At 45.1% G+C, this 24151-nt stretch overlaps 1 protein-coding gene across 4 annotated transcripts in view; it reads left to right on the top strand.

The window, feature by feature from the left end:
• LOC106562102 (F-actin-monooxygenase mical2b) overlaps nt 1–19989 on the top strand; it is a 47794-nt gene extending 27805 nt beyond the window's left edge. For 3 of the 4 annotated variants that reach the window (XM_014126691.3, XM_045689126.2, XM_082957781.1), the window contains 9 exons: nt 111–207; nt 3168–3315; nt 4142–4341; nt 8140–8234; nt 8517–8588; nt 8694–8831; nt 16793–16970; nt 17293–17369; nt 17465–19989. In XM_014126691.3, coding sequence (XP_013982166.1) covers nt 111–207; nt 3168–3315; nt 4142–4341; nt 8140–8234; nt 8517–8588; nt 8694–8831; nt 16793–16970; nt 17293–17369; nt 17465–17857 — 1398 coding nt within the window. In that variant the 3' untranslated portion in view covers nt 17858–19989. The remainder of the gene's footprint in view (nt 1–110; nt 208–3167; nt 3316–4141; nt 4342–8139; nt 8235–8516; nt 8589–8693; nt 8832–16792; nt 16971–17292; nt 17370–17464) is intronic. The other variant, XM_045689125.2, reaches the window with a different exon arrangement.
• The last annotated feature ends 4162 nt before the right edge of the window (nt 19990–24151 follow it).

Below are 24151 nucleotides of genomic sequence, written 5' to 3'. Positions count from 1 at the left end.
CCAATAACAGATTCACCCTTAACATTAACACAAGAAGGATGGACTGTGCTTGTCTTCTTATCTCTTCTTCTGCCTAAATCTCAGCTGTGTCTCTTTGTTATTTCTTCCAGGTGCGTCACCTGTACATCAATGGAGAGCTGCCAGTGAAGTCGTGCTCTCTGGTGCGTAATGGTACAATACGTCGCCCTGTGAACCTGGCCAGACGAGGTGAGCCACACACGATACAAAAGAGGCCAGAGAGACTGTGGAGTTGGGAGGCTTTAGTACAGTGTGTCTAGTATGGACTTACAGTTGAAGTCGGAAGTTTACATACACCTTAGCCAAATACATTTAAACTCAGTTTTTCACAATTCCTGACATTTAATCCTAGTAAAAATTCCCTGTTTTAGGTCACTTAGGATCACCACTTTATTTTAAGAATGTGAAATGTCAGAATAATAGTAGAGAGAATTATTTATCTCAGCTTTTAGTTCTTTCATCACATCCCCAGTGCATCAGAAGGTTACATACACCCAATTAGTATTTGGTAGCATTGCCTTTAAAGTGTTTAACTTGGGTCAAATGTTTTTGGTAGCCTTCCACAAGCTTCCCACAATAAGTTGGGTGAATTTTGGCCCATTCCTCCTGACAGAGTTGGTGTAACTGAGTCAGGTTTGTAGGATCCTTGCTCGCACACGCTTTTTCGACCAAGCTTTAACTTCCTAACTGATGTCTTGAGATGTTGCTTCAATATATCCACATAATTTCCCTACCTCATGATGCCATCCATTTTGTGAAGTGTACCAGTCCCTCCTGCAGCAAAGCACCCCCACAACATGATGCTGCCACCTTTTTCCTCTAAACATAACAATGGTCATTATGGCCAAACAGTTGTATTTTTGTTTCATCAGACCAGAGAACATTTCTCCAAAAAGTACGATCTTTGCCCCCATGTGCAGTTGCAAATCATAGTCTGGCTTTTTTATGGCGGTTTTGGAGCAGTGGCTTCTTCCTTGCTAAGCGGCCTTTCAGGTTATGTCGATATAGAACTCATTTTACTGTGGATATAGATACTTTTGTACCTGTTTCCTCCAGCATCTTCACAAGGTCCTTTGCTGTTGTTCTGGGATTCATTTGCACTTTTCCCACCAAAGTACGTTCATCCCTAGGAGACAGAACGCGTCTCCTTCCTGAGAGGTATGACTGCTGCGTGGTCCCATGGTGTTTATACTTGCGTACTATTATTTGTACAGATGAACGTGGTACCTTCAGGCATTTGGAAATTGCTCCCAAGGATGAACCAGACTTGTGGAGGTCTACAATTTTTTTCTGAGGTCTTGGCTGATTTCTTTTGATTTTCCCATGATGTCAAGCAAAGAGGCACTGAGTTTGAAGGTAGGCCTTGAAATACACCCACAGGTACACCTCCAATTGACTCAAATGATGTAAATTAGCCTATCAGAAGCTTCTAAAGCCATGACATAATTTTCTGGAATTTTCCAAGCTGTTTAAAGGCACAGTCAACTTAGTGTATGTAAACTTCTGACTCACTAAAATTGTGATACAGTGAATTATAAGTGAAATAATCTGTCTGTAAACAATTGTTGGAAAAATGAGTTGTGTCATGCACAAAGTAGATTTCCTAACCGACTTGCCAAAACTATAGTTTGTTAACAAGAAATTTGTGGAGTGGTTGAAAAATGAGTTTTAATGACGCCAACCTATGTGTATGTAAACTTCCGACTTAAACTGTACCTCTGATCCAGTGAATGGCTCCAACCTACAGAACATGCTGTGATGTCTATTCAACTGGTTCAAGTAACTCATTTGAAAATGATGACGGTTCGGTCCCTTCGGTTTCATGGGCTAAAATATCTGCAGCACTCGTTCATTCAGTGGCTATTTACCCAAAGTTAGGAGAAGATAAGCCATTCCACTCTAGTTCTATTGAGTTCTCTAACCATTCCCTGTGCTCTGGGAGTGTTCTGAGACAAAGGCCCACAGCAGTCTTTAAGGTGAGGCAGACCTTTTCTCTCACTAACAGGAATGTCAGACTGAGTACTGACCCGCATTAATCTTTGCTTAGGAAATAAGTCGCCGTCTGAGGTTTGTTTTTTCAATGATCCATGGTGAGAGCGGCGTTCTGGTGAGGTGGGAGCCACTTGACTGTGGACAGGGTCATATAGGGTACAGCCCCCACCCCCCTACATTGATCATTTTATTGGAGGCCAAAGCTGGTGGTTCTGTGTATTGTGAAAAGGAAAAACATGACTTGATACACTAGTAGTTAAACGCATCAATGATATCTTCAGGATGTTCTCAGATACCAGACCTAACAAAGTCTAGCTGGTTACGTTTCAAGATATTTTTGGCCCCATGGATCATGTTAAACATTAATACTGGAAAGTTTACAGCAGTTATTCAAGGAGAACTGACCTCATTATAAACTGATGGGATTTTTGTCTCCATCATCAGAAAATGTTTTTTCCATGCATACTGTATCTCTTTAAGCACACCCTGGCCTCTACATAATGCACTAAACCCCATGTTACACAACCATGGGTCCTATTACACAATGACAGACAGGTTCAACATGTCCTGACAGAGTCATATGCATACTTCAGCCCCTATTCTAACTTACCTCTTATCAGTCTTACCTCTCATTAACGTCACCTGCTGTCACTGTCCCACATCTATGATCTCACTTCCTGTTAGCTCTGTGGTTGTGTTGCCAGGTGAGTGGGTGGGTGGCTGTTAGCTGGGTTGTGTTAAGTATTTTATTTATTTGGATCCCCATTAGCTTCTAGCAGAAGCATCAGCTACATTTTAGTCATTTAGCAGACGCTCTTATCCAGAGCGACTGACATTAGTGAATGCATACATTTCATTAAAAAAAAATCCCATACTGGTCCCCCGTGGGAATTGAACCCACAACCCTGGCGTTGCAAACACCATGCTCTACCAACTGAACCACACGGGACCACTACTCTTCCTGGTGTCCACAAAAACACAACACATAACAAGTGACAAAACACTGATAGACTGATAGACGAGGACAGTCACACAAATGGAAAATAGGGCAATGGAAAACAAACATCTATGTTCTTATTGGACCAGCTTAGGTAGTGCCTCCCTTTTTCATGCCATTTTCTCCATACTGAACAGCTTGTTCCTGTCTGTGTGTGTAGAGTCGGAGATCAGGCCGGTCAGGCTGCTGACGTGGTGTCAGAAACAGACCGAGGGCTACAGGAACGTGAGCGTGACAGACCTGACCACCTCATGGCAGAGCGGCCTGGCTCTCTGTGCCCTCATCCACCGGTTCAGATCCCACCTCATGTACGTACAGCAAAACACTGCAACACACAACTAGCCTGTAAACTACCACAGTAAGACTGGCCTCATGTACCTTACAGTAACTGTAAATGAGCTCAGCACTCACTCTCTTTTCTCCTCATAAACCATATGTGAGACTTCTTCTTGGCACACCCTGGCATGTAGCACTTCGTCATTCTAAGTCGATAGACTGGCTCCTCATAAAATGCCTCTATTGTATATTGTGTAATGGTGAATTTCCTCATTAGGCTAACATTTACATCAAGACACCAGTAATAGCAAAACATCTTACACCCACGCTGTAATATTGTCTCCTTCTGTGAGTGCGTAATGTAAAGTATGCCAGGCATGAAAGTAACCCATTCATGTCAATGTATGTCCTGGTGTACTATCTACACACAAGCCCCTGCCTCTCCCTCACAGCCCGTCTTTGTGTGAGAGTAAATGTAAGTGGTGGGTGCGAATTACATTTGACCTTCATCGAAGAGCCTTTTTCTTGATGGCAGTTCTCTCTCTCTCTCTCTCTCTGTTACTGATAGGTGTGACGAAACAAAGCACACAGAAGACACAACCGCTTTTAGAAAAACCCTATAGTATGTGAAAGGGAGTTTGGAAAGCATAACTATGTATTACATGTCACACTCAGTATCTAGGGCAGTTTGTTATTTCTGACATCATCTTTGTGGTGAAGTGAGGGCTACACTGCTAGACTAGAACTGTTTCATAACGTCTATGTTGACGCCAGCTTAGTCTTATAAAGCCTTCACCTAGTTACCCACACAACATTACAACAACATCGCGTGATATCATTTCAATCGGTTTCCCTCAGAGAGTTTGATTCGCTGAATGAGGAGGATTCGGCTAACAACCTCCAGCTGGCATGTGACGTGGCTGAGCGGGAGCTTGGGATCCGGCCCTTCACCACTGGAAAGGAGATGGCTGCTGGTCAGGAACCAGACAAGACCAGAATGGTCACCTACCTCTCCAAGTTCTACGAGCTGTTCCGCGGCACCCCCCTCCCCGTCTCAGGTACGCCTCACACCCCTCACCCAATCCCCCTGCAGACACGTGTGTCCTGAAGCCCCAGACTTCAGATTTCACTCCCGCACACACCCACACAGATATGCACTCATACACACAGACACACACGCACACACACACGCGCACACACACACACACACACACACACACACACACACACACACACACACACACACACACACACACACACACACACACACACACACACACACACACACCCACACAGATAAATCAAATCAAATCAAATTTATTTATATAGCCCTTCGTACATCAGCTGATATCTCAAAGTGCTGTACAGAAACCCAGCCTAAAACCCCAAACAGCAAGCAAAGTATGTGAAAGAAGCACGGTGGCTAGGAAAAACTCCCTAGGATATGCACTCATACACACAGACACACACGCGCACGCGCACGCACGCACACGCACACACACACACACACACACACACAAAATATCCCATAGTTTTCTATGTAGTCTGATTGAAGTAGCAGCCCTTTCTATCATTAGACCTTTTTTAAAAGGCTCCTTCCCATGTCAGAGTTATTTTTAAATGCAGCAGAAGCGTTTGGCTCTGAACGCTTAAGGAGCAGACAGGGTGGAGAGGCATATAGTCCTTCTGCTCTGTCCTGGCACCCCTGTAGATACATCCACTCACACACATTCTTGCTACACCACATCACAACGGCTGCCACCAGACTCTTGTTATTATTGCTAAATACTGCACATTTTAAATACTAGCCCCCCAATCCCCCCTTCCCCATAACACGTGTAAATATTGAACTATAAATTGTGCCTTCCTGTATTATACTTATTCTATTCTACTGAGCTATTTACTTGATGTTCGTCTTCTCATTTTTTATTCTTTCTTATTGTTGTTGCATTGTCCAGAAGGAACCTGCAGTAAGCATTTCGTTGGACAGTGTATACCGTGTGTATCCTGATCATACTACTAATAAAAAACCTGAAACTTGATACTTTAACACCTCGTCACTGTCACTGGCCCTACCACTCCACTGTGTCCACTGTATTAAAAGCCCAGCCTCTCACTGTATTGTTTTCACCAGGGCCATTTCTTTACATATCAAGCTGTCTCTGTCTTTAATGTATTTCATCCCTTTTGTCTGGGTGACCCCTGCTCTCTTTCAGATAAGTTACGTCTTTCTAGAGACACTTTAGCTGGTGTAAAAGAGAGTATGAGATTTAATCTGGCTTCCTTTGAAAGGAGGTCTGCGTTGCACAACCCTATCAGTCATGTTGTCTGGCATGAGAGGAATGCACATCTGCACAGCACAGTACAGGCTACCTTACAGATAGTGTATGGGTCTAGGATGCCTGGAGAGAAAACACTACACCTTACTCCAGATATTTTCTGGTCTGAGATGCCTAAGGTGAAGAGAGCATATTATTGCCACAGGGACATCAGTTGTACTAGCTTTATGGTCTCTAAGAGGTCACTGTCACGTCCTGACCAGCAGAGGGCGTAATTGTGTTAGTCTTGGTCAGGATGTGGCAGGTGGTTTGTGTTTGTTAAATGTTGTGTTGGTGATTGGGACTTCCAATTGAAGGCAGGTGTGTTGAGTTGCCTTTGATTGGAAGTCCTATATAGGTGTGTGTGTTTTTCTTTGGGGCTGTGGGTGGTTGTTTTTGCACTGCGTTTGTGAGCCTGCAAAACTGTTCGTGTCGTGAGTACTGTCTATTATTTTGTTTTTCCTGTGGATGCCCTTTTGTTTTACCATTAAAAGCATGAGTATCCACAAACCTGCTGCGCCTTGGTCCTATTCTCTCCCATACGACATTTTCTGTGAGGAGTACGACATTTTCTGTGACAGAACCACCCACCACCAAAGGACCAAGCAGCGGAAGAGGAGGAAGCCACAGGAGGAAAGTTGGAAGCAGCGCGCTCGGGAGGTGATGGATTCCTGGTCGCTGGAAATACTGGTGGAGAGGATTGACTGGTCATGGGAGCAATTGCGGGTGCACTGCGACAACCTGCCTGGGAGGCAGGTAGAGCCCGAGAGGCAGCCCCAATATATTTTTTTGGGAGGGGCACAAGGGCTGTTTGGCGGGGCGAGATGGGAGACCCAGGCCAGCTACCCGTACCCTTTTTGGAAGAAAACACATTGGACAGGTCCCGTGCTTTGGGGTAGGTGCTGTGGTGAGGCCTGGCATTTTCAGGCCGGTAAGCGCAGTACCAGCGCCCCGCATGTGCCAGGGGAGTGTGAGCATCGAGCCTGAAGGGGTGATGCCAACCCTGCGCTCAAGACCGCCAGTGCGCCTCTACGGTCCGATGTTTCCCGCTAAACGCACTAGCATTGAGGTGCGTGTCTCCAGGCTGGCACGTCCAGTACCAGCCCCACGCATCAGGAGTCTAGTGCGTCAGCCCAGCCTCGCCAGTCAAGAGTCGCCAGAGCTGCCCGCCAGTCAGGAGTCGCCAGAGCTGCCCGCCAGTCAGGAGTCGCCAGAGCTGCCCGCCAGTCAGGAGTCGCCAGAGCTGCCCGCCAGTCAGGAGTCGCCAGAGCTGCCCGCCAGTCAGGAGCCGCCAGAGCTGCCCGCCAGTCAGGAGCCGCCAGAGCGGCCCGACTGCCCGGAGCCGCCAGAGCGGCCCGACTGCCCGGAGCCGCCAGAGCGGCCCGACTGCCCGGAGCCGCCAGAGCGGCCCGACTGCCCGGAGCCGCCAGGGCCCGACTGCCCGGAGCCGCCAGAGCGGCCCGACTGCCCTCCGGAGCCGCCAGAGCGGCCCGAATGCCCTCCGGCCCAGCCCGAGCGGCCCGACTGCCCTCCGGCCCAGCCTGAGCGGTCCGTCTGCCAGGGTCAGCCCTAGTGGCCCATCTGCCCGGCGCAGCTAGCAGCGCCACCGAAGTGGGCGACGCCGAAGGTGGAGCAAGGTCCACGTCCTGCACCTGAGCCACCTCCAGGATGGGTGGGTTGGGGAGGGAGGGTGTAGCACAGTGCCGTCGGTGACGGCAGCCACCCTCCCTTCCCTCCCTTATTGTTTAGGGGTTATTGTTTGTTGGTTTTGTTGGGGTATTGGGGATTTTCTTGTGTTTTTCTTTTTTTAGGTGCATCCCGGGGTCTGCACCTTGAGGGGGGGGGGGTACTGTCACGTCCTGACCAGCAGAGGGCGTAATTGTGTTAGTCTTGGTCAGGATGTGGCAGGTGGTTTGTGTTTGTTAAATGTTGTGTTGGTGATTGGGACTTCCAATTGAAGGCAGGTGTGTTGAGTTGCCTTTGATTGGAAGTCCTATATAGGTGTGTGTGTTTTTCTTTGGGGTTGTGGGTGGTTGTTTTTGCACTGCGTTTGTGAGCCTGCAAAACTGTTCGTGTCGTGAGTACTGTCTATTATTTTGTTTTTCCTGTGGATGCCCTTTTGTTTTACCATTAAAAGCATGAGTATCCACAAACCTGCTGCGCCTTGGTCCTATTCTCTCCCATACGACATTTTCTGTGAGGAGTACGACATTTTCTGTGACAGTCACATGATATGCCTCTATCCACAGCAAAGCTGGTTGCCCACATGACGGAATGATGATGTACTATTTAGCAATAATTGTATACATTCTTATGATCTGTAGTGAAGTGTTTTCGGTATTGGTTTCCACGAAAAAGCCCTTTATTTATTAGGTGGCATTTCTCAGGAAAAACAGATGGTCTTGCCCCATCCGGTTCTTTCCAACACAGTAATATTAAGTTTATTTTAAACACATTGGCCATTGCTTTTATTTGGCATTCATGGCTGAGCTCTGTGGAAAATATCATACCTTTTAATGTACTCGTGTTTCATTGCAGATTCTAGAGGGGCCGACGAAAACAGTGAAGACTATCCTTCCAAGGCAGTCAGAAGTATGAACAAAGTTCTGGTACCAAGAAAAAGGGTACCAAAGGTAATCACACTCCTCTCTCCAGGTGCCTGTCTTCATTGATAACGACTGCAACTTGAGAGCCTCTCAGCCTCCCTGTGTTATCATTTCAAAAGTCATTTCATTTGAATAAGTGGACTGTATTGGGGCCTTCCACGAGATAAATGTATAAAGACAGATCATTCTTCTAGAGTTTTTTTGAGATGGGCTCTATTTTAATAGTTCACTTTCATGTTGAATATTTTTACCTTTGAGTGAAGTCTGAAATATTTAGTCATATACTATGGCCTGGTTGTTTTCTTTCAGGATGAGAAGAAGCTAGAAGATACTGACCCAACGTACAAAAGGAGACGAAAAGTCTGCAGTTATTTGGAAGAGGTAGTTATTACCATCAAACTACAATTTCGTAAGGACATTCTAAGTGCACCAAAGTCAAATACGGCAAAATACCATTTATACCATTTTCACTGTTACTCATGACAGGCAACCAACTTCTCCAGTCAGAGTGCGTCCTGTGTGGGTGAGGGGAGGGAGGTGAAGAAGAACAAGGTCCGCTCCATGGCCAGCCAGCTCCTGTCCAAGTTTGAGGAGAGCAACCCCAGCTTCACCCTCCGGAGACAGGTCAGAACCACCAAGATATGTCCCCCATTTCCCCTCCTCAGGACACTGTCAGTGTTGGACAGTGTCCTCCATAGCTTATACAGTACTGTAGTATGGTACAGTACCTGGCATGTTTGTTCTCAGATGCCTTATACCACAGTGTGCTATAGGACAGAGGTGATCAGTTGTGTTCCAAGGGAAAGAGCCAGGCTTGGTTGTGTACTGTTCGTTTTCTGATTAAGACTTGGTTATAAAGTCTTGGGGCTCCCGAGTGGTGCAGAGTCGTCACTACAGACACCCTGGTTCGATTCCAGGCTGTATCACAACCGGCCGTGAATGGGAGTCCCATTGGGAGGTGCACAATTGGCCCAGTGTCGTCCGGGTTTGGCCGGTGTAGGCCGTCATTGTAAATAAGAATTTGTTCTTAACTGTTTGGTGAGATACTTAACTTATCTTGCAATTCACTTTCCCTCTTTTCTTCCTTTTCTGTCTTTCTACTAACCTTTTTCCTTGGCTTTGTTTCTGGCTGACAAACCCTGTCAGTCTCATTGTGATTGGGGTTCTGGGAGGGCCCCTCGGCCACGCTCCATGGACATGACTGAGACCCCACGCTTCACCAACCTCAGGCAGCAGACCCCACTCAACCCTCCCCCCAAGACACAGGTAGAGGACTGGAGCAGGCCTGGTCAACATACTGTAATACACACACATACCCACCCTAATACACTTTGCAGAACACACACTGTCACTCAGTTTTGGTATACACTCACTCACAAACTAGTCATCATCTACCTGGAGTGAGAGTGTTTAATGATCCCTGTGGGTTGGAAATGAAAAATAACCCCCCCAGTGAAGTAGATTCACACGATAAAGAAAAGCATGGGGCATAAATCTCCCTCCTATTCTCTCCAGCTGTTAAACTACTGGAGCCTGTTTGCTGCAATGTCACGGCTGTCGAAAGGAGCGGACCAAAGTGCAGCGTGGTTGTAGTTCCACATTTTTATTAAATCCGTGAAACTTTGCAATACACAAATAACTGAAAAATGACAAAACAACAAACCGTGACGCAGAGAGAAACAAACACTGCTCAAAATATAATCACCCACAAAACCCAGGAAGAAAAACCCCTACTTAAATATGATCTCCAATCAGAGGTAACGAGGACCAGCTGCCTCCAATTGGAGATCAACCCAAAAAACAACAACATAGAAATAGAAAAACTAGAACTTAAACATAGAAATAGAAAACATAGAAAAACACAAAACACCCCCTGTCATGCCCTGACCTACTCTACCATAGGAAATCACATCTTACTATGGTCAGGACGTGACATGCAATTGCTTCTTGTTTTTTCATCAATCTCACCTTGAGTTGACAGAGAGCAATAGAACTGCAGCTCACGTGCTGTGTGTTTTCAGTTTCCGTCTGCAACCTGTGCTAAATATGCAGCTGAGTGCATCGCTCGGCTCTCGCCCCAGCTCCAAGCCCAGCTTCAGTCTCAGCACCAGCCCCAACCCCAGTTCCAGCTCCAACCCAAGCTCCAACCCCCACCCAGCCCAAATCACACCCTCAGGAAGGTCAGACAGGCTGATCAGACACGTACTCAGACGCAACCCCAGACGCATCCTCAAAAGCCAGAGAGCATAGAGTACCCTGGTTATTCTCCCTCCTGCCACTTAGCGGTCCTAGCCATGTCTAGAATGCTCCAACGCCTTCAGGAGGTGGAGGAAAAGATCACCAAGGTGACCTATTCCCCTCTCCTTTCCTCTCCACTCCTCTCCTTTCCACTCCTTTCCTCTCCTCTCCTCTCCTTTCCTATTGTTATTGCCTCCTACTGTGTGATCATATAAGACATCCTTTTTAGGAAAAGGCTGAATATGAATGTTGAGATAATCATCCTGATTATACATGTAGCATTGTATAGCACATAGTCAGCTGGTGAAGTCAACACAGAATCATCCACACTGACCACAATAGCAAGAGCAGACCCACATCCCTGGCAGAGACAAAGAGGTACAGAGGCTGCTGACTGGCAAGTTTAGCCCTTGTGGCCTTGTTCTGTGCCAGGCCTGTGTGTCTGTCTGTCTCTGTCTGGGTCTCAGTCTGCTGTTCCAGGAGCACAGGTATAAGAGTGGAGTCATCTCTGCTGGTGTGTCAAATTAGTGTTATAAGCACTGCCACTCTACTCCACACAGCAACACTATTGTTCCCCACCACCCAATAAACAATGTGCCATCTAGCTCCTTCAGTGGGAAAGTAGGACCAAAGTCCACTTATCTTGCTTGACCATTACCTTTGACATTTTAGTCATTTGGCAGACGCTCTTATCCAGAGTGATTTGCAATAGTGAGTGCATACATTTCATACTTTTATTTGTCCGTACATTATAACTCTGATTTGGGCGTTAATAATTACTATTCAGACAGGGAGTATGTGGTACTGTGTTGCGGGTGCAGCTTTCTCCTGCTGATACCTGTTCTTTGTCTCTGTGTCTCATGGTATGTGTCCTGCAGAAGAAAGCTCAGACCCAGAATGCTAGGGAGTTTCACAATAAAAGTATCAAGGAGAAAGCGGTCCACCTGAGAGTACTGTTCTCTGAGGATGTGACCTCTACGTCCCAGGTGACTATCTGACCCCTGAACTCTGACCACTCACCTCTCCCGTCCCTCAGTGTGTTTGTCGTGTTGCACGCTCGGTCTTGTTTGGCATCACTGCTGCTGCACAGAGTTCATATAACCCTCCCTGTGTTGAAATTCAACATCCATCATCTCCAGAAGCATGACTTTTATGGCAATGTTTTCATTAGCTGCTCAGAGTCTGTAGCAACAGAACACAGCTAGCGCAGGTTATTGTAGGACACAATGTTCTGTTATACAGATGTCGGATCATAATTTGAGCCAATTTGTTAAAACAGGAAAATAATCCTGCAGCAACAGGAAATTTGAATTATTATGTGACTTATAATTAATGGGCATTTTTTTTGTAGATGTTGTTTTCGTAGCTATCACTGTGTGTCATGCTAAAACATTTGTGATCATTCAACATTTAACATTTTCCGGGCAAAGAAAGTCAGAGATTTTAAAGTGGAAATTACAAACCTTAGAAATCTTTTTAAACCTTGAATACGCTACAAGTTTGCATTTCCTGCTGTGAAGGAAAATTGTCGGCAACAAAATAGTGATCAAGTTAAGATCCTACATCTGAAATGTAAAATCACCTTCGCTGTCAGTCAATAAATGACTGTTTACGCCGAGGGTTTCAACAAGGCTTTTTTTTTTTTTTATGTAATGCCCTGTGAAAACACACCAGGCAATTCGTTGTTTAAGCAGAAATCATTCCATTAAATGGTTTCTTCTTGTTCCATTACTGATTCTATATTCCCACTGAGACAGACCTGCAGAAGAGAGCTCAGGCTGAAAACTAGGTAGCCTCCTCTCTCAGCTCTGTCTGTGATGATATGCATGAACAGCACTGGTAATTCACTTACTCTGTGTGCTCAGCACTGTTGAAAGGTAGCACAGGGTTTTCTGTGCCTCACAGGAAGAGGCTGTAGCTTTATTACTCACAGGATAGTCATCAAGCAAGGTGTTTAGTGCTAGAGTAGTCGTCATACTGCAATTTCCATTACAGGAAAAGGTATTTCCATGGTATTGTATCATCAAAAAACTGCTCACCTTCTTTAAATGAGTTTCCATCTCAGTGGATACCAGGGTAAGCTGTTGTGTTGAGGCTCAGCAGGTTAGGGTTTAGGTAATACTATGATTTGATAGTGCCACGGAATACCTTTGCTTAAAGCCCCCTGTGCACGCCAGTTCTCATTGTAACTTCTATCAAATTACTAACACTCAAAGCTCTCCTTTAACAATCCTCTCCCTCTCTTTTCATTTGCAAATCTCCCCTGTCCCATTCCTCACCTAGCCTGATTCTGATAAACAGGCCATTCCCTCAGTGTCTGATCACATCCTCCCTAACCCCAGTCCAGAAGTCACCTCATTATACCTTTACCCAGAAATCACCCTTTCTGCCTTCTCACCTCCTCATCCCTATTCCTCATCCTCATCCTGTCTGCCCCAACCTCAGGTAAACAATAACCACATCCATGTCTGTCTCACTGTCTTGTATGTGTCCCTATCACTGTGTGTCATGCTAAAACCTTTGTGATCATTCAACATTTATCATGAAGAAATACACGTTTTATCTATATCACTCTTGAGTTTCCATTTCAATGGAATGCAGTGTCATGGAATACCAGGCGCTTTAGGCTTGAGGCCCAAACCACTAAGCATGCAAACTCTAATTTAACTTCCATCTGATGCTCATAATATCTCTTCCTCTCTTTGACTTTCCCATTCCCACACTAGTTTGGATCTGCTGGACAGAGTCAGACCATTCCCTCACCTCACATCCTCCCTGCTCCCCGTCCTAAAATCTCTTCATTACTTTGTCCAGAAATCACCCTTTCTACATCCCCGCCTCATACCTATTCTCCATCCTCTTCCTCCTCTTCCTGTCTACTTCAACATCAAGTATAAATAACCACATCCATGTCTGTGTTTCAGCATGTCAAATCTAATTGTATTTGTCACATGCGCCAATTACAACAGGTGTGATTCCTTACAGTGAAATGTTTACTGTGTCCCTATCGTTGAGTGTCATGCTAAAACCTTTGTGGTCATTCAATATTCATCATGCAGAGATATTGCACATCTTTAATTTATAGCACTATAACTGAGTTCACGTCAAAATGGAATGTAGTGTTCTTGAATTGAGACTAATCAGGTTGGGGCTTGGTCAATAGGATGGTAGAGTGCCATGGAATACCAGGTACTGTAGGCTTGAGGCCCATCAAACTGAGAATGCCAACTATCATTTAACCTATCTGATTCTCAAAGTCTCTCTTTTAACAATCCTCTCCCTCTTTGACCTTCCATTCCTCTGTTTCCCATTCCCACCCTAGCCTGGATCTGCTGAACAGACCATTCCCTCTCCTCCCATCCTCCCTGCTCCCACTCCTAAAGTCACTTCCCTCCTTTGTCCAGAAATCACCTGTTCTACCTTCTCACTCCCTCAAACCGTGTCTTCATCCTTATCCATTCTACTCCAACTCAAGGTGAAAACAAACACATCCATGTCTCCCCATCTGTCTGCCGTGATGGAACCCATATCCCCTAATGTCAGAGCAAACATTATACTATTATTTTGATGCACTCATCTATCCCTTATCTGTCACTGAACTGTTCAACTAAGTTTTCTTCTCTGTTGCCTCTAATTCCTTCATTCTTCATGGAAAACCAAAGACCAGTCAATCTGGGGCACTAGATATGCAGCTTTGTATGAAAGAAATGCAAAGAGATCCCTTGAATGAGTCACATGTGGTGAGTGCCTCTTGTGTGCCTCCAAACCATAGCACTATTTATGGCCACGCCATTTCTATATGCAGAGCTTGCTGCCTCTCAGAGAAACACAAAATGATGTGCTGTCTGTTTGATTTTAAACATGATGTAATCCGGATAATTATATACTGCTCAAAAAAATAAAGGGAACACTTAAACAACACATCCTAGATCTGAATGAAAGAAATAATCTTATTAAATACATTTTTCTTTACATAGTTGAATGTGCTGACAACAAAATCACACAAAAATAATCAATAAATATCCAATTTATCAACCCATGGAGGTCTGGATTTGGAGTCACACTCAAAATTAAAGTGGAAAACCACACTACAGGCTGATCCAACTTTGATGTAATGTCCTTAAAACAGGTCAAAATGAGGCTCAGTAGTGTGTGTGGCCTCCACGTGCCTGTATGACCTCCCTACAATGCCTGGGCATGCTCCTGATGAGGTGGCGGATGGTCTCCTGAGGGATCTCCTCCCAGACCTGGACTAAAGCATCTGCCAACTCCTGGACAGTCTGTGGTGCAACGTGGCGTTGGTGGATGGAGCGAGACATGATGTCCCAGATGTGCTCAATTGGATTCAGGTCTGGGGAACGGGCGGGCCAGTCCATAGCATCAATGCCTTCCTCTTGCAGGAACTGCTGACACACTCCAGCCACATGAGGTCTAGCATTGTCTTGCATTAAGAGGAACCCAGGGCCAACTGCACCAGCATATGGTCTCACAAGGGGTCTGAGGATCTCATCTCGGTACCTAATGGCAGTCAGGCTACCTCTGGCGAGCACATGGAGGGCTGTGCGGCCCCCCAAAGAAATGCCACCCCACACCATGACTGACCCACCGCCAAACCGGTCATGCTGGAGGATGTTGCAGTCAGCAGAACATTCTCCACGGCATCTCCAGACTCTGTCACGTCTGTCACGTGCTCAGTGTGAACCTGCTTTCATCTGTGAAGAGCACAGGGCGCCAGTGGCGAATTTGCCAATCTTGGTGTTCTCTGGCAAATGCCAAACGTCCTGCACGGTGTTGGGCTGTAAGCACAACCCACACCTGTGGACGTCGGGCCCTCATACCACCCTCATGGAGTCTGTTTCTGACCGTTTGAGCATGCACATTTGTGGCCTGCTGGAGGTCATTTTGCAGGGCTCTGGCAGTGCTTCTCCTGCTCCTCCTTGCACAAAGGCAGAGGTAGCGGTCCTGCTGCTGGGTTGTTGCCCTCCTACGGCCTCCTCCACGTCTCCTGATGTACTGGCCTGTCTCCTGGTAGCGCCTCCATGCTCTGGACACTACGCTGACAGACACAGCAAACCTTCTTGCCACAGCTCGCATTGATGTGCCATCCTGGATGAGCTGCACTACCTGAGCCACTTGTGTGGGTTGTAGACTCCGTCTCATGCTACCACTAGAGTGAAAGCACCGCCAGCATTCAAAAGTGACCAAAACATCAGCCAGGAAGCATGGGAACTGAGAAGTGGTCTGTGGTCCCCACCTGCAGAACCACTCCTTTATTGCGGGTGTCTTGCTAATTGCCTATAATTTCCACCTGTTGTCTATTCCATTTGCACAACAGCATGTGAAATTTATTGTCAATCAGTGTTGCTTCCTAAGTGGACAGTTTGATTTCACAGAAGCGTGATTGACTTGGAGTTACGTTGTGTTTAAGTGTTCCCTTTATTTTTTTGAGCAGTGTATATATTTTAGAAGTATAAATTAGTTTAACTTCTAATCTAATTTGCATGTAACTTACAGTTGTAGTTATTAACATCACAGTCATGTTGCTGTTTCAGTGTCACAGCAGTGGCTCCACATATGTATCCCAACAACAACGCACTGCAATACTCCAACCAAAGCTGTTTTTAATAACGTCAAACAGGTATTTTGCCCCCAGCGCCACATGCCTGCTAAAGTAACTTGTACTACCGTCTAAATTACAAAGGACACATGTAGACACAAAGGTCTTACATGCAAGAAGCATGTGAGGTATTTTTTAGCTACTCTGGGCCCTCTCATGCTAAGGCTGAATATATTTGTGTGGTGTTGCACTTTGTGAGTTAGACTGCCCCTCCCTGTTCACAGATTTCTGATCAGTTTGAGTCAGCGCCAATCAGTCAGTCTAGAGTACAATCTGAATCATCCAGACAGGCTCACTAGTTAACCATAATGAGAAAACATTCCTGAAAATCCTCACCTCTTCCCTCTATGAGACTGACCACAGGCCTGAAGCCTCCTCCCCCTGTTCACCCCCAGCCTCTCCGCCTCTGTCTCCAGTAAGCATGTCTGGCTGAGCATGCAGCCACTCAGGCTGTACCAGCCTTGAACAACAGCCCTTATCTAGGTGAAGAACATAGACTAAGGCTCTGAGTCAGATGAAGAGAGATTGTGTAAAATAAGGATTGGGATGATTATTCTTTAAAGGACTCTGTGACTCATTATGCTTTGTGAACCAAAGGCCAAACTCGGCCATAAGGCCTTTTAGGGTCAAAGTTGTGGACTCTGACACAAGTGCATCACTCCCTCATTATCGTAATTTGCTGTGCTGACAACGTTTGTAGCACTGTCTGTCTGTCTGTTCTGTTTCCCAGGGTTCCTTGTGGAGGGAGTTCCCCGGGTCTGGTGACAAGTGTCACTCCTGCCAGAAGCGCGTGTACGTGGTGGAGAGGATCAGTGCTGAGGGACTTTATTTCCACAGGGAGTGCTTTCGCTGTGACACCTGTGGCACCGCCCTGCGCCAGGGAGGCCATGCCTTCGACTCTGAGCAGGGTATGTGTTTCCCAACACTAAGGTTGATGTTCGCTTAATGTCAATCAATCAATCAGCCAATCAATCAATCAATCAATCAAATCAGCAGTTGTGACCAAGTACTATTCAGATACCAAACCTAAAACCCCAAAGAGCAAGCAATGCAGATGTAGCAGCATGGTGGCTAGGAAAAACTCCCTAGAAAGGCAAGAGCCTAGGAAGAAACCTAGAGAGGAACCAGGCTCTGAGGGGTGGCCAGTCCTCTTCCGGCTGTGCCGGGTAGAGATAATTAACTGTTTATGTGCCCATTTTTCTAAATCCTCTTTTGATCATGTTTAATTAGGCAAGTTATACTGCAAGCTGCACTTCACACAACGTAAAAATGGAATGAACCATCGGAGGACATTCAATTCACATCTGGTAATTGTTCTCGATCATTCAATCATCCACCTGCCATTGTCATTTTGATGTTAATTTGTGGGACATCTTTGTGACTCAATGGGTCTCTCCCTCAGGGTCAGAATGGAGCCGGGGTTCAGGAGGGATCAGAGACACAGACTCCCAACGGTGACCCAACAGAAGGCCTGCAGAGCCAGTCACCAGGTACCTTCAGCTCCCGCCTGAGGAAGAGCCTGAGCTGGCCCCTGAGTGTGACCCGGGCTGTGTGTGACTCCCCCCGCCGCCTGTCTCGCTGGGTGCATGGTACGGCCCAGGCTGTGGCCCTCCACTTTAGGGCCAATGTACAAGACTATGTCTTCCTGTATGAGCTACTTAGCCTGGGAGTGCCCCTGCTGTTCATGCTCCAGGAGGTGCTGCTGCAGATGTACTCTGAAACCGGGCCTGTCTCCCAGTCCATCCAGCCCCTACTGCTGTGGCTGGAGGAACACCTGGGCCACAGGCTCATGTAGAGGCCCACCAGGGAGGAAAGCCTAATCCTAACCCTCGTGCAATAGGGTCTGAACCCTGGCCGAACATTAACTGCCGTATCTTGCATTTGTGCCATGTCATATGACGGCAAGCTACCATTTGACCATGTGTACAAGCACCTTGTTAATATTTTCTCACAGAATATGTAGCTGTGAGTGCATTAGATCTAATCCTACACCAACCAAAGAACAAATAACATTTCCCAAGCAGTAGCTTGGTTTGTGATACGTGTGGTAGTTTTTCATGAACATTACATTTTTCTTTATGATGAGGGGTTATGTCCTGTACATGGTTTCATGGTGGTCTAAATCATTTACGGTATGTGGTTGATATGACTGCTGAAATCATCCAATCTATTTTGCTCTAGAGTTGAGTCGTTCAACAACTGACTGTCAAAATCGAGCCCGTTTTTACATGGCTTAACTCAGGTTATGACAGAGTTTTTGTGCGGGAAAAAGTAATCTAAATGAAAAGACTGACTTGAAACACTTTAACTTGGGGAGCTGCCTTGACCTGTGGCTGATGCCTGATGAATGGTGTGGGAGTTAATGGCTGCCTAATAGCTGTCCAGGCCTTGGATAATGACTAGTGCTGACGCTGCACGTTTACTAAACCCTGCTGAACTCACAGGTTGGGGTCGGGGGCCAACGTGGATCTGTGCTTGACCAGATTTTCTCATCTTTTTTTTCTATTTCAATATTGTTTGACACACGTTTACATTTAAAAGTTGTTATTGTAAGATTTCCTATGACCCCATGACCGTAGTGTACTTTCGCTACACATTATGATAACTTTTATTGCTTTATTTTATGGCCCAGTGCCTCCAGTATTTTTGTGCGTTGTCCGTTGTACTTAAAAAGGGGAAGAGATTTCATGGCCGTGGGCTTTGGTTTACTACCCCAGTTCATGGACTGTTTAATGCTTACTCATTGCTGCCACCTATTGGTGAAACAGATGCAAGGCCAAATTCAATTTACTGTATGATGAGGTGGGATAAGGGACAATCTTCTAAAGAGTTGTTGTGTGTTTGTAATATACGTTTTCTTCATTTTTGTTATTTTGTACAAGTCTATTTCACTTAAATATGTTTCTCATAATGTTACGAATATTGCTGAAAGGAATTGTTCAGGAGGACAGAATCTGACATGAAAACTCAGGTTATGTTTGAATGCTGTGGTGTGTATGTTCTTTCCTGAACCAGAAGTTACATAATTCATGCAATACACTGTACAGTGCTAAATTGTGTGTTGTTGAGTAGCACAATCTCATGTTTTCTCAATGCCTTTTCTTTGACTATCTAACAATTACAAAGTTTCAATACATTTTACCTGGATTTAACCCTTCCTCTGATTTCTCTCTGTATTCTAACCTATATTTCCTTCCTTTAATTTCTCCTCATGTTCACTTGAAGTCTGTTTTCAACTTTCTGATGATGAGCCTCCTGATTGGTTAGGAGACATGCCATTCTGAAGGTGATCACCTGCATGGTCACATGGTTTTGTGAATAATGTTTTGGAGTGAATGTCTGGTCAGATTAGTCCCAGTTACTGTCAGGACTTCCACACACAAGTAAAAATTGCTTCTAACCCCTGTGTTTGATCTACAGACAGCAGTATTTAAGCATTGTATTTATCTGTTTCGTCTGCATCCGGCGATACCAACCATTAGCCGATGTACTTGACGGGGGCTGAACTAGAGCAGTGTTTGTGAGACAATGGCGGTTCCTGAAAAAGGTTCTTCTCACAAAAATGTCTACTCTACAAACTATTATGATCCTACTATCGAAAGGCTGAGACTCACAAACACACACGTGTACTCGCGTAGACAGCTTTCTGTCATGTAGAGGCATGTCACTCTTTCTCCCATCTTTTGTCATCTTTCTTTCTCTCTTCCAGAAGCTGTCACCCAGGAGAACTTTCTCTTGACCCACACAAACAAAGGGAATTAATATCCCAATAGGTTCATAACTCATGTTGTCTGAAATTAATGCATTGAATAATGTATTATGGGACTTCGAATGCAGTCTGCTTTTCTCATGGAGATTCTGTGTTGCTTTATGTATGACCTAAAGCAACAAATGTAAATAAATGAACTGAGTTATTTGTCATCTTGATCCAGTTTACTGTCATTCTTTCATAATATCACAATGTTGTTCTCCCCATGGTTTGATATGGCACATAGAATAGTACAAATAGGGGTAACACATTTAAATCAAGCCGTTCAGCATGACATAGTATACAGGCTCAGTATTCAAAGTAAACCCTAAACATTAACTCCTCTTTAAGAGCATGTCTCCTATATTTAGTCTACTTGCCATGTCTAGTCTCCTAAATTAAAATATATGGGTTAAGTTCCTCTGTCCCATTCTCAGTGCTGATAAGGCCCCAGACGGACATGTTCCTGGATGGTTTCCTGGAGCTCTTTCTGGATCCATGAGAGCCAGAAAGGATTCTTTGGTGATGAGGTCACAGGGGACATGTCAAACCATACAACTCTCTCCCCAGCCAGCCCACTGTAGTCCTGCCAGATATGGTTCATGGTTCTCACAGGAGGGAGGCAGTTCTCTTTCTCCATATGCACCATCAGTGTCTTGTGTCTTATTCAAAAGCCATGAAATCATCTCTCATCATACCTGGTTAAGATGTTTTGTCACATACAGTACACAGGATAGGTGCAGTGAAATGTGTTGTGTTACAGGGTCAGTCATAGTAGTACGGCACCCCTGGAGCAAATTAGGGTTGAGTCCCTTGCTCAAGGGCACATCAACATACTTTTCACCTTGTTGGCTCGGGTATACGAACCAGAGACTTTCACTTGATGGACCAACGCTCTAACCTCTACGGTACATGCCACCCCACACCACTAGAATACCTTTTTTTTTTTTAAAGCATCTACTTTGGAATAACAATTATTTCAAAGGAAACATCATACAATCAATGTATCATACTAGCTGCCAAAGCATGTCTCTCAGGCTGTATTATCACCAGTATCCAATACCTTCTATTAGCTTTGCTTTTAAGGGGAAAGCTTGATTTAATGTAATCACAACAGAGGTACAGACTATTGAAGCACTCTTTTTTTTATTGTGTCATCCGCTTGTCCCTTCAACCCATCACCATGGAAACCAAAAAAAACTTCAGCCAAACACTTTTGCAAGCCCTGATGATGCTGCTTGTAAAAATGTCTGTTTCTCTGAGTTCTCAGAGCCTCTCATACAAACATTCAAGGGAGGTGTTCCAAACCAAACCTGGCACATCTGCTAGACCGGGGCTGGATAGGCCTGGACATTTTGTTCAGACAATTTGCATCACACAGTGTGACGGACCAATGGTGTGTGTGCTGTGATGCAATTAAAGCTACTGGGGTTAGCAGATTGTGCCTCACTTCCTTGTCCAGTACAGCCGAGATCAAGGAGAAGCTGAGGAAATGTGATCCCTAAAAACATTGAAAGGTCTACAGAAGGCCACATGTTTAAAAGCAACTTTCTTGACTAAATAATAATGGAGGTTTGTAAAAGCAATGTATTTCAGTGAGATAAATCATGAGACACAGGTATGTGTCTCTTTGGTGTTGTATTAAAGTAGATATTTTATTTTATTAATCTGCTTCCTTCAGAGCATTCAACCCAAAGCATAGATTTGAGATTGTCAATTGAGAAATGCCAACCATTTTACCTCAGCCATTGGAGCTATCAAGTCAAGGGTAAATGTGCATAAAACGGCTTTATGGAAGAAAATTGCAGAACAATTACTTGCAAAGGAAATTACACTCAACTGAAGTGGCACACTCTCTTGACAGTCAATTAGAGTTGACCGCCTTGACATTATATTTTCTATTCAGCAGCCGTGCTTTGTAAATCACTGCCTTATAGTAATATGCAGCTGGTTAAGAGATTAAGAACTGTTTTTCCTATCTGACCCGGATGAGATGAACTTTGAGCCTCTGTTGCCACCTACTGGCATCTGATGCCACCCACTTTTCCAATAACTGTTTTATGGCTCCACTTTCTACTCTGACTCACACCTTCCTCTCAATCTGATCCCTGATCTATGTCACTGTCCCAGGAGAGGGAGGGCGATGAGACATTAATATATAGTGCCTGTATGTGCGTGTATGTATGTTTTGTCTCTCACTTTCCCCCACTCTGTCTCTCCTCTGCCACTATACTGTATGTCTGCCTCTCTGTCTGTGAGGGTCTTCCTCTCTTGTCTCCACCTTTTCCTTTTCCTGTTGTACCTCTTGCCCCTTCCTTCCTGCTCTGTCATCACCCGTTGCTGTGCAGCTCTGCTAAGTAATAGCAATACCCTCTGGACTCCAGTTCTCACAGTAACTGTTGTGATCTCAAATCTGGGGAAATAAACTAAATGAGTCAAATGAGGTTATCTAAGTCATTAACTGATCACTTTTACGAGTCATTAACGGGTTGGCAACTACCATTTACCACAGCTCATAACAGTGTAATGATTCTATCCTGCTGATTCTATTTCATGTCCTCTAACATGTCGTTGGAACAGGTAACCACTAGAGAGCACTGTTGTTTAGAAAGAGGCTCATATCAAGGGATCAAGGAAATGACCCAAAAATGCCTCTATGTAATTGTCTAATATGTGGGTTCAGGCATTGGCCAGCATAAACATGTTTAAAAGAACCAAGGCCTACAGCATACCAATAGAATCGGAACACTTTCTTTCTCTTTCTCTCTCCAACTTTCTCACGTGTTCAGCTCACTGAACCATTAAACTATAAGCTTCAGGCAGGTTTATGTTGGTATCACAATATGCACGGCGGCTGATTTGATATCTCTCCTATCAGACCACACTGGCTGCTCCATGCTTAATGTCATTTACAACAGGATGAAATCTTGCCTGAATAATCGTATTGCTCAAGGGAGGGTCTGTTTGATCCCCAGTGTTTGGCTCCCATTATATGGCTCACCTCTCTATTGTAAGATAAGGCAGCTTGGTGACAAACAGGCCAGGACAGACTGCATATCTTCCTAATGGAAAGGTTAAGGTGCTCTGAATACCACAACCTTCAGTCACATCTCAGTCTGACAAACAATGTGACCGAGTGCCAACCTGTCAGAACCAACATGTGACCATTACTGACACAGATTCTAATGAAATCTATCAGTTGAAGAAAATTAAAGATTTCAGTTTCTATTTTGGGAACCTGTTGAATAGCTAGCTATCAGTTGTGATAACGGCTTCTATTCATTTATTATATAGATTTTGTATAACCTCACCTCTTGACGTCAGTTATTTAACATGGAACAGATGCCTAGGAAAGTGGAGGTACCAGATGCTACATAGTACAGTACCTAAGGGTCTTCTGCCTATTAACTGGCTAGTGATATTAAATTAAATTACCAGCTGAGAACAAATCATGCAAAGTCATTTAGACTCGGCACACACTCCTTGCTTACGCAATTGAAGAGAACAGAGATGCCGTTTAAAAGCATTTAGCCCAACCAAACTGCACAGATGATCTCTTTGGCATTGGATTACTTGTGTGTCATGGACACAGCATTTAATGCCTGGAGATGGAATTGGTGAGAGATGGGGTTAACTGAGACCAGTTATGAAGGGCAAGTCAAGTATCACAGTGATAACTCAAGTCTGTTTTGACGTGTGCACGTGTTCGTGTGTGTCACTGCTGCATCTGAGGATCCGTCTGCCTGTGAACTTGACAGTCCTGAACCTGGGCCCTGTTCTGAAATAACAGCAGTGCATCAGTCGAGATGCAGGTTGTTAATTCAGTACGTTATGATCAGCGTATTCTGGGAGTCCACCTGCGAGCCGCACTCATGACCTAAGGTCTCAGATGAGACAGTAGTCCATGGTGTAGGGTGACAGGGTGCATGGCCTTGGATGGTGGATAGAGGTGGGACTCCAGTGAGAGGAAAGGGAGGGTTTTAGAGTTGTGTTCTTTGTTATTCTTTGTGTCTGTGGAGATGACCACAGTGGGGAGTTTAGGAGGCACAGAGGAGGCCAGATGCTGAGGTCGAGGGGATGTGGAGGTGTAAGGAGGGCTGTGGGCTCAGCGCTCCCACTCCTCTCTAACGTGCTCCTCATGCCTCACCCCACAGCAGGATCCTCCAGCACATGGGAAAATCTAAGTGCTGACACGGCCATGTGGGAACACATGCACTGACAAATAATCACACAAGCCCTATCACAGATCTCTCTCATTAATTGTGTCTAGTCTCAAGTTACATTCGACACCTCTGGATGTGATCAACACAACAGAAGCTGCAGGGACATGTTGAATGAGAT

The sequence above is a fragment of the Salmo salar genome, chromosome 11, assembly GCF_965601325.2.
Source record: "Salmo salar chromosome 11, fSalSal1, whole genome shotgun sequence".
NCBI lineage: Eukaryota > Metazoa > Chordata > Actinopteri > Salmoniformes > Salmonidae > Salmo > Salmo salar.
The sequence above is the reverse complement of the archived record's forward strand: the minus strand, read 5'-3'. Positions and strand labels throughout refer to the sequence as shown.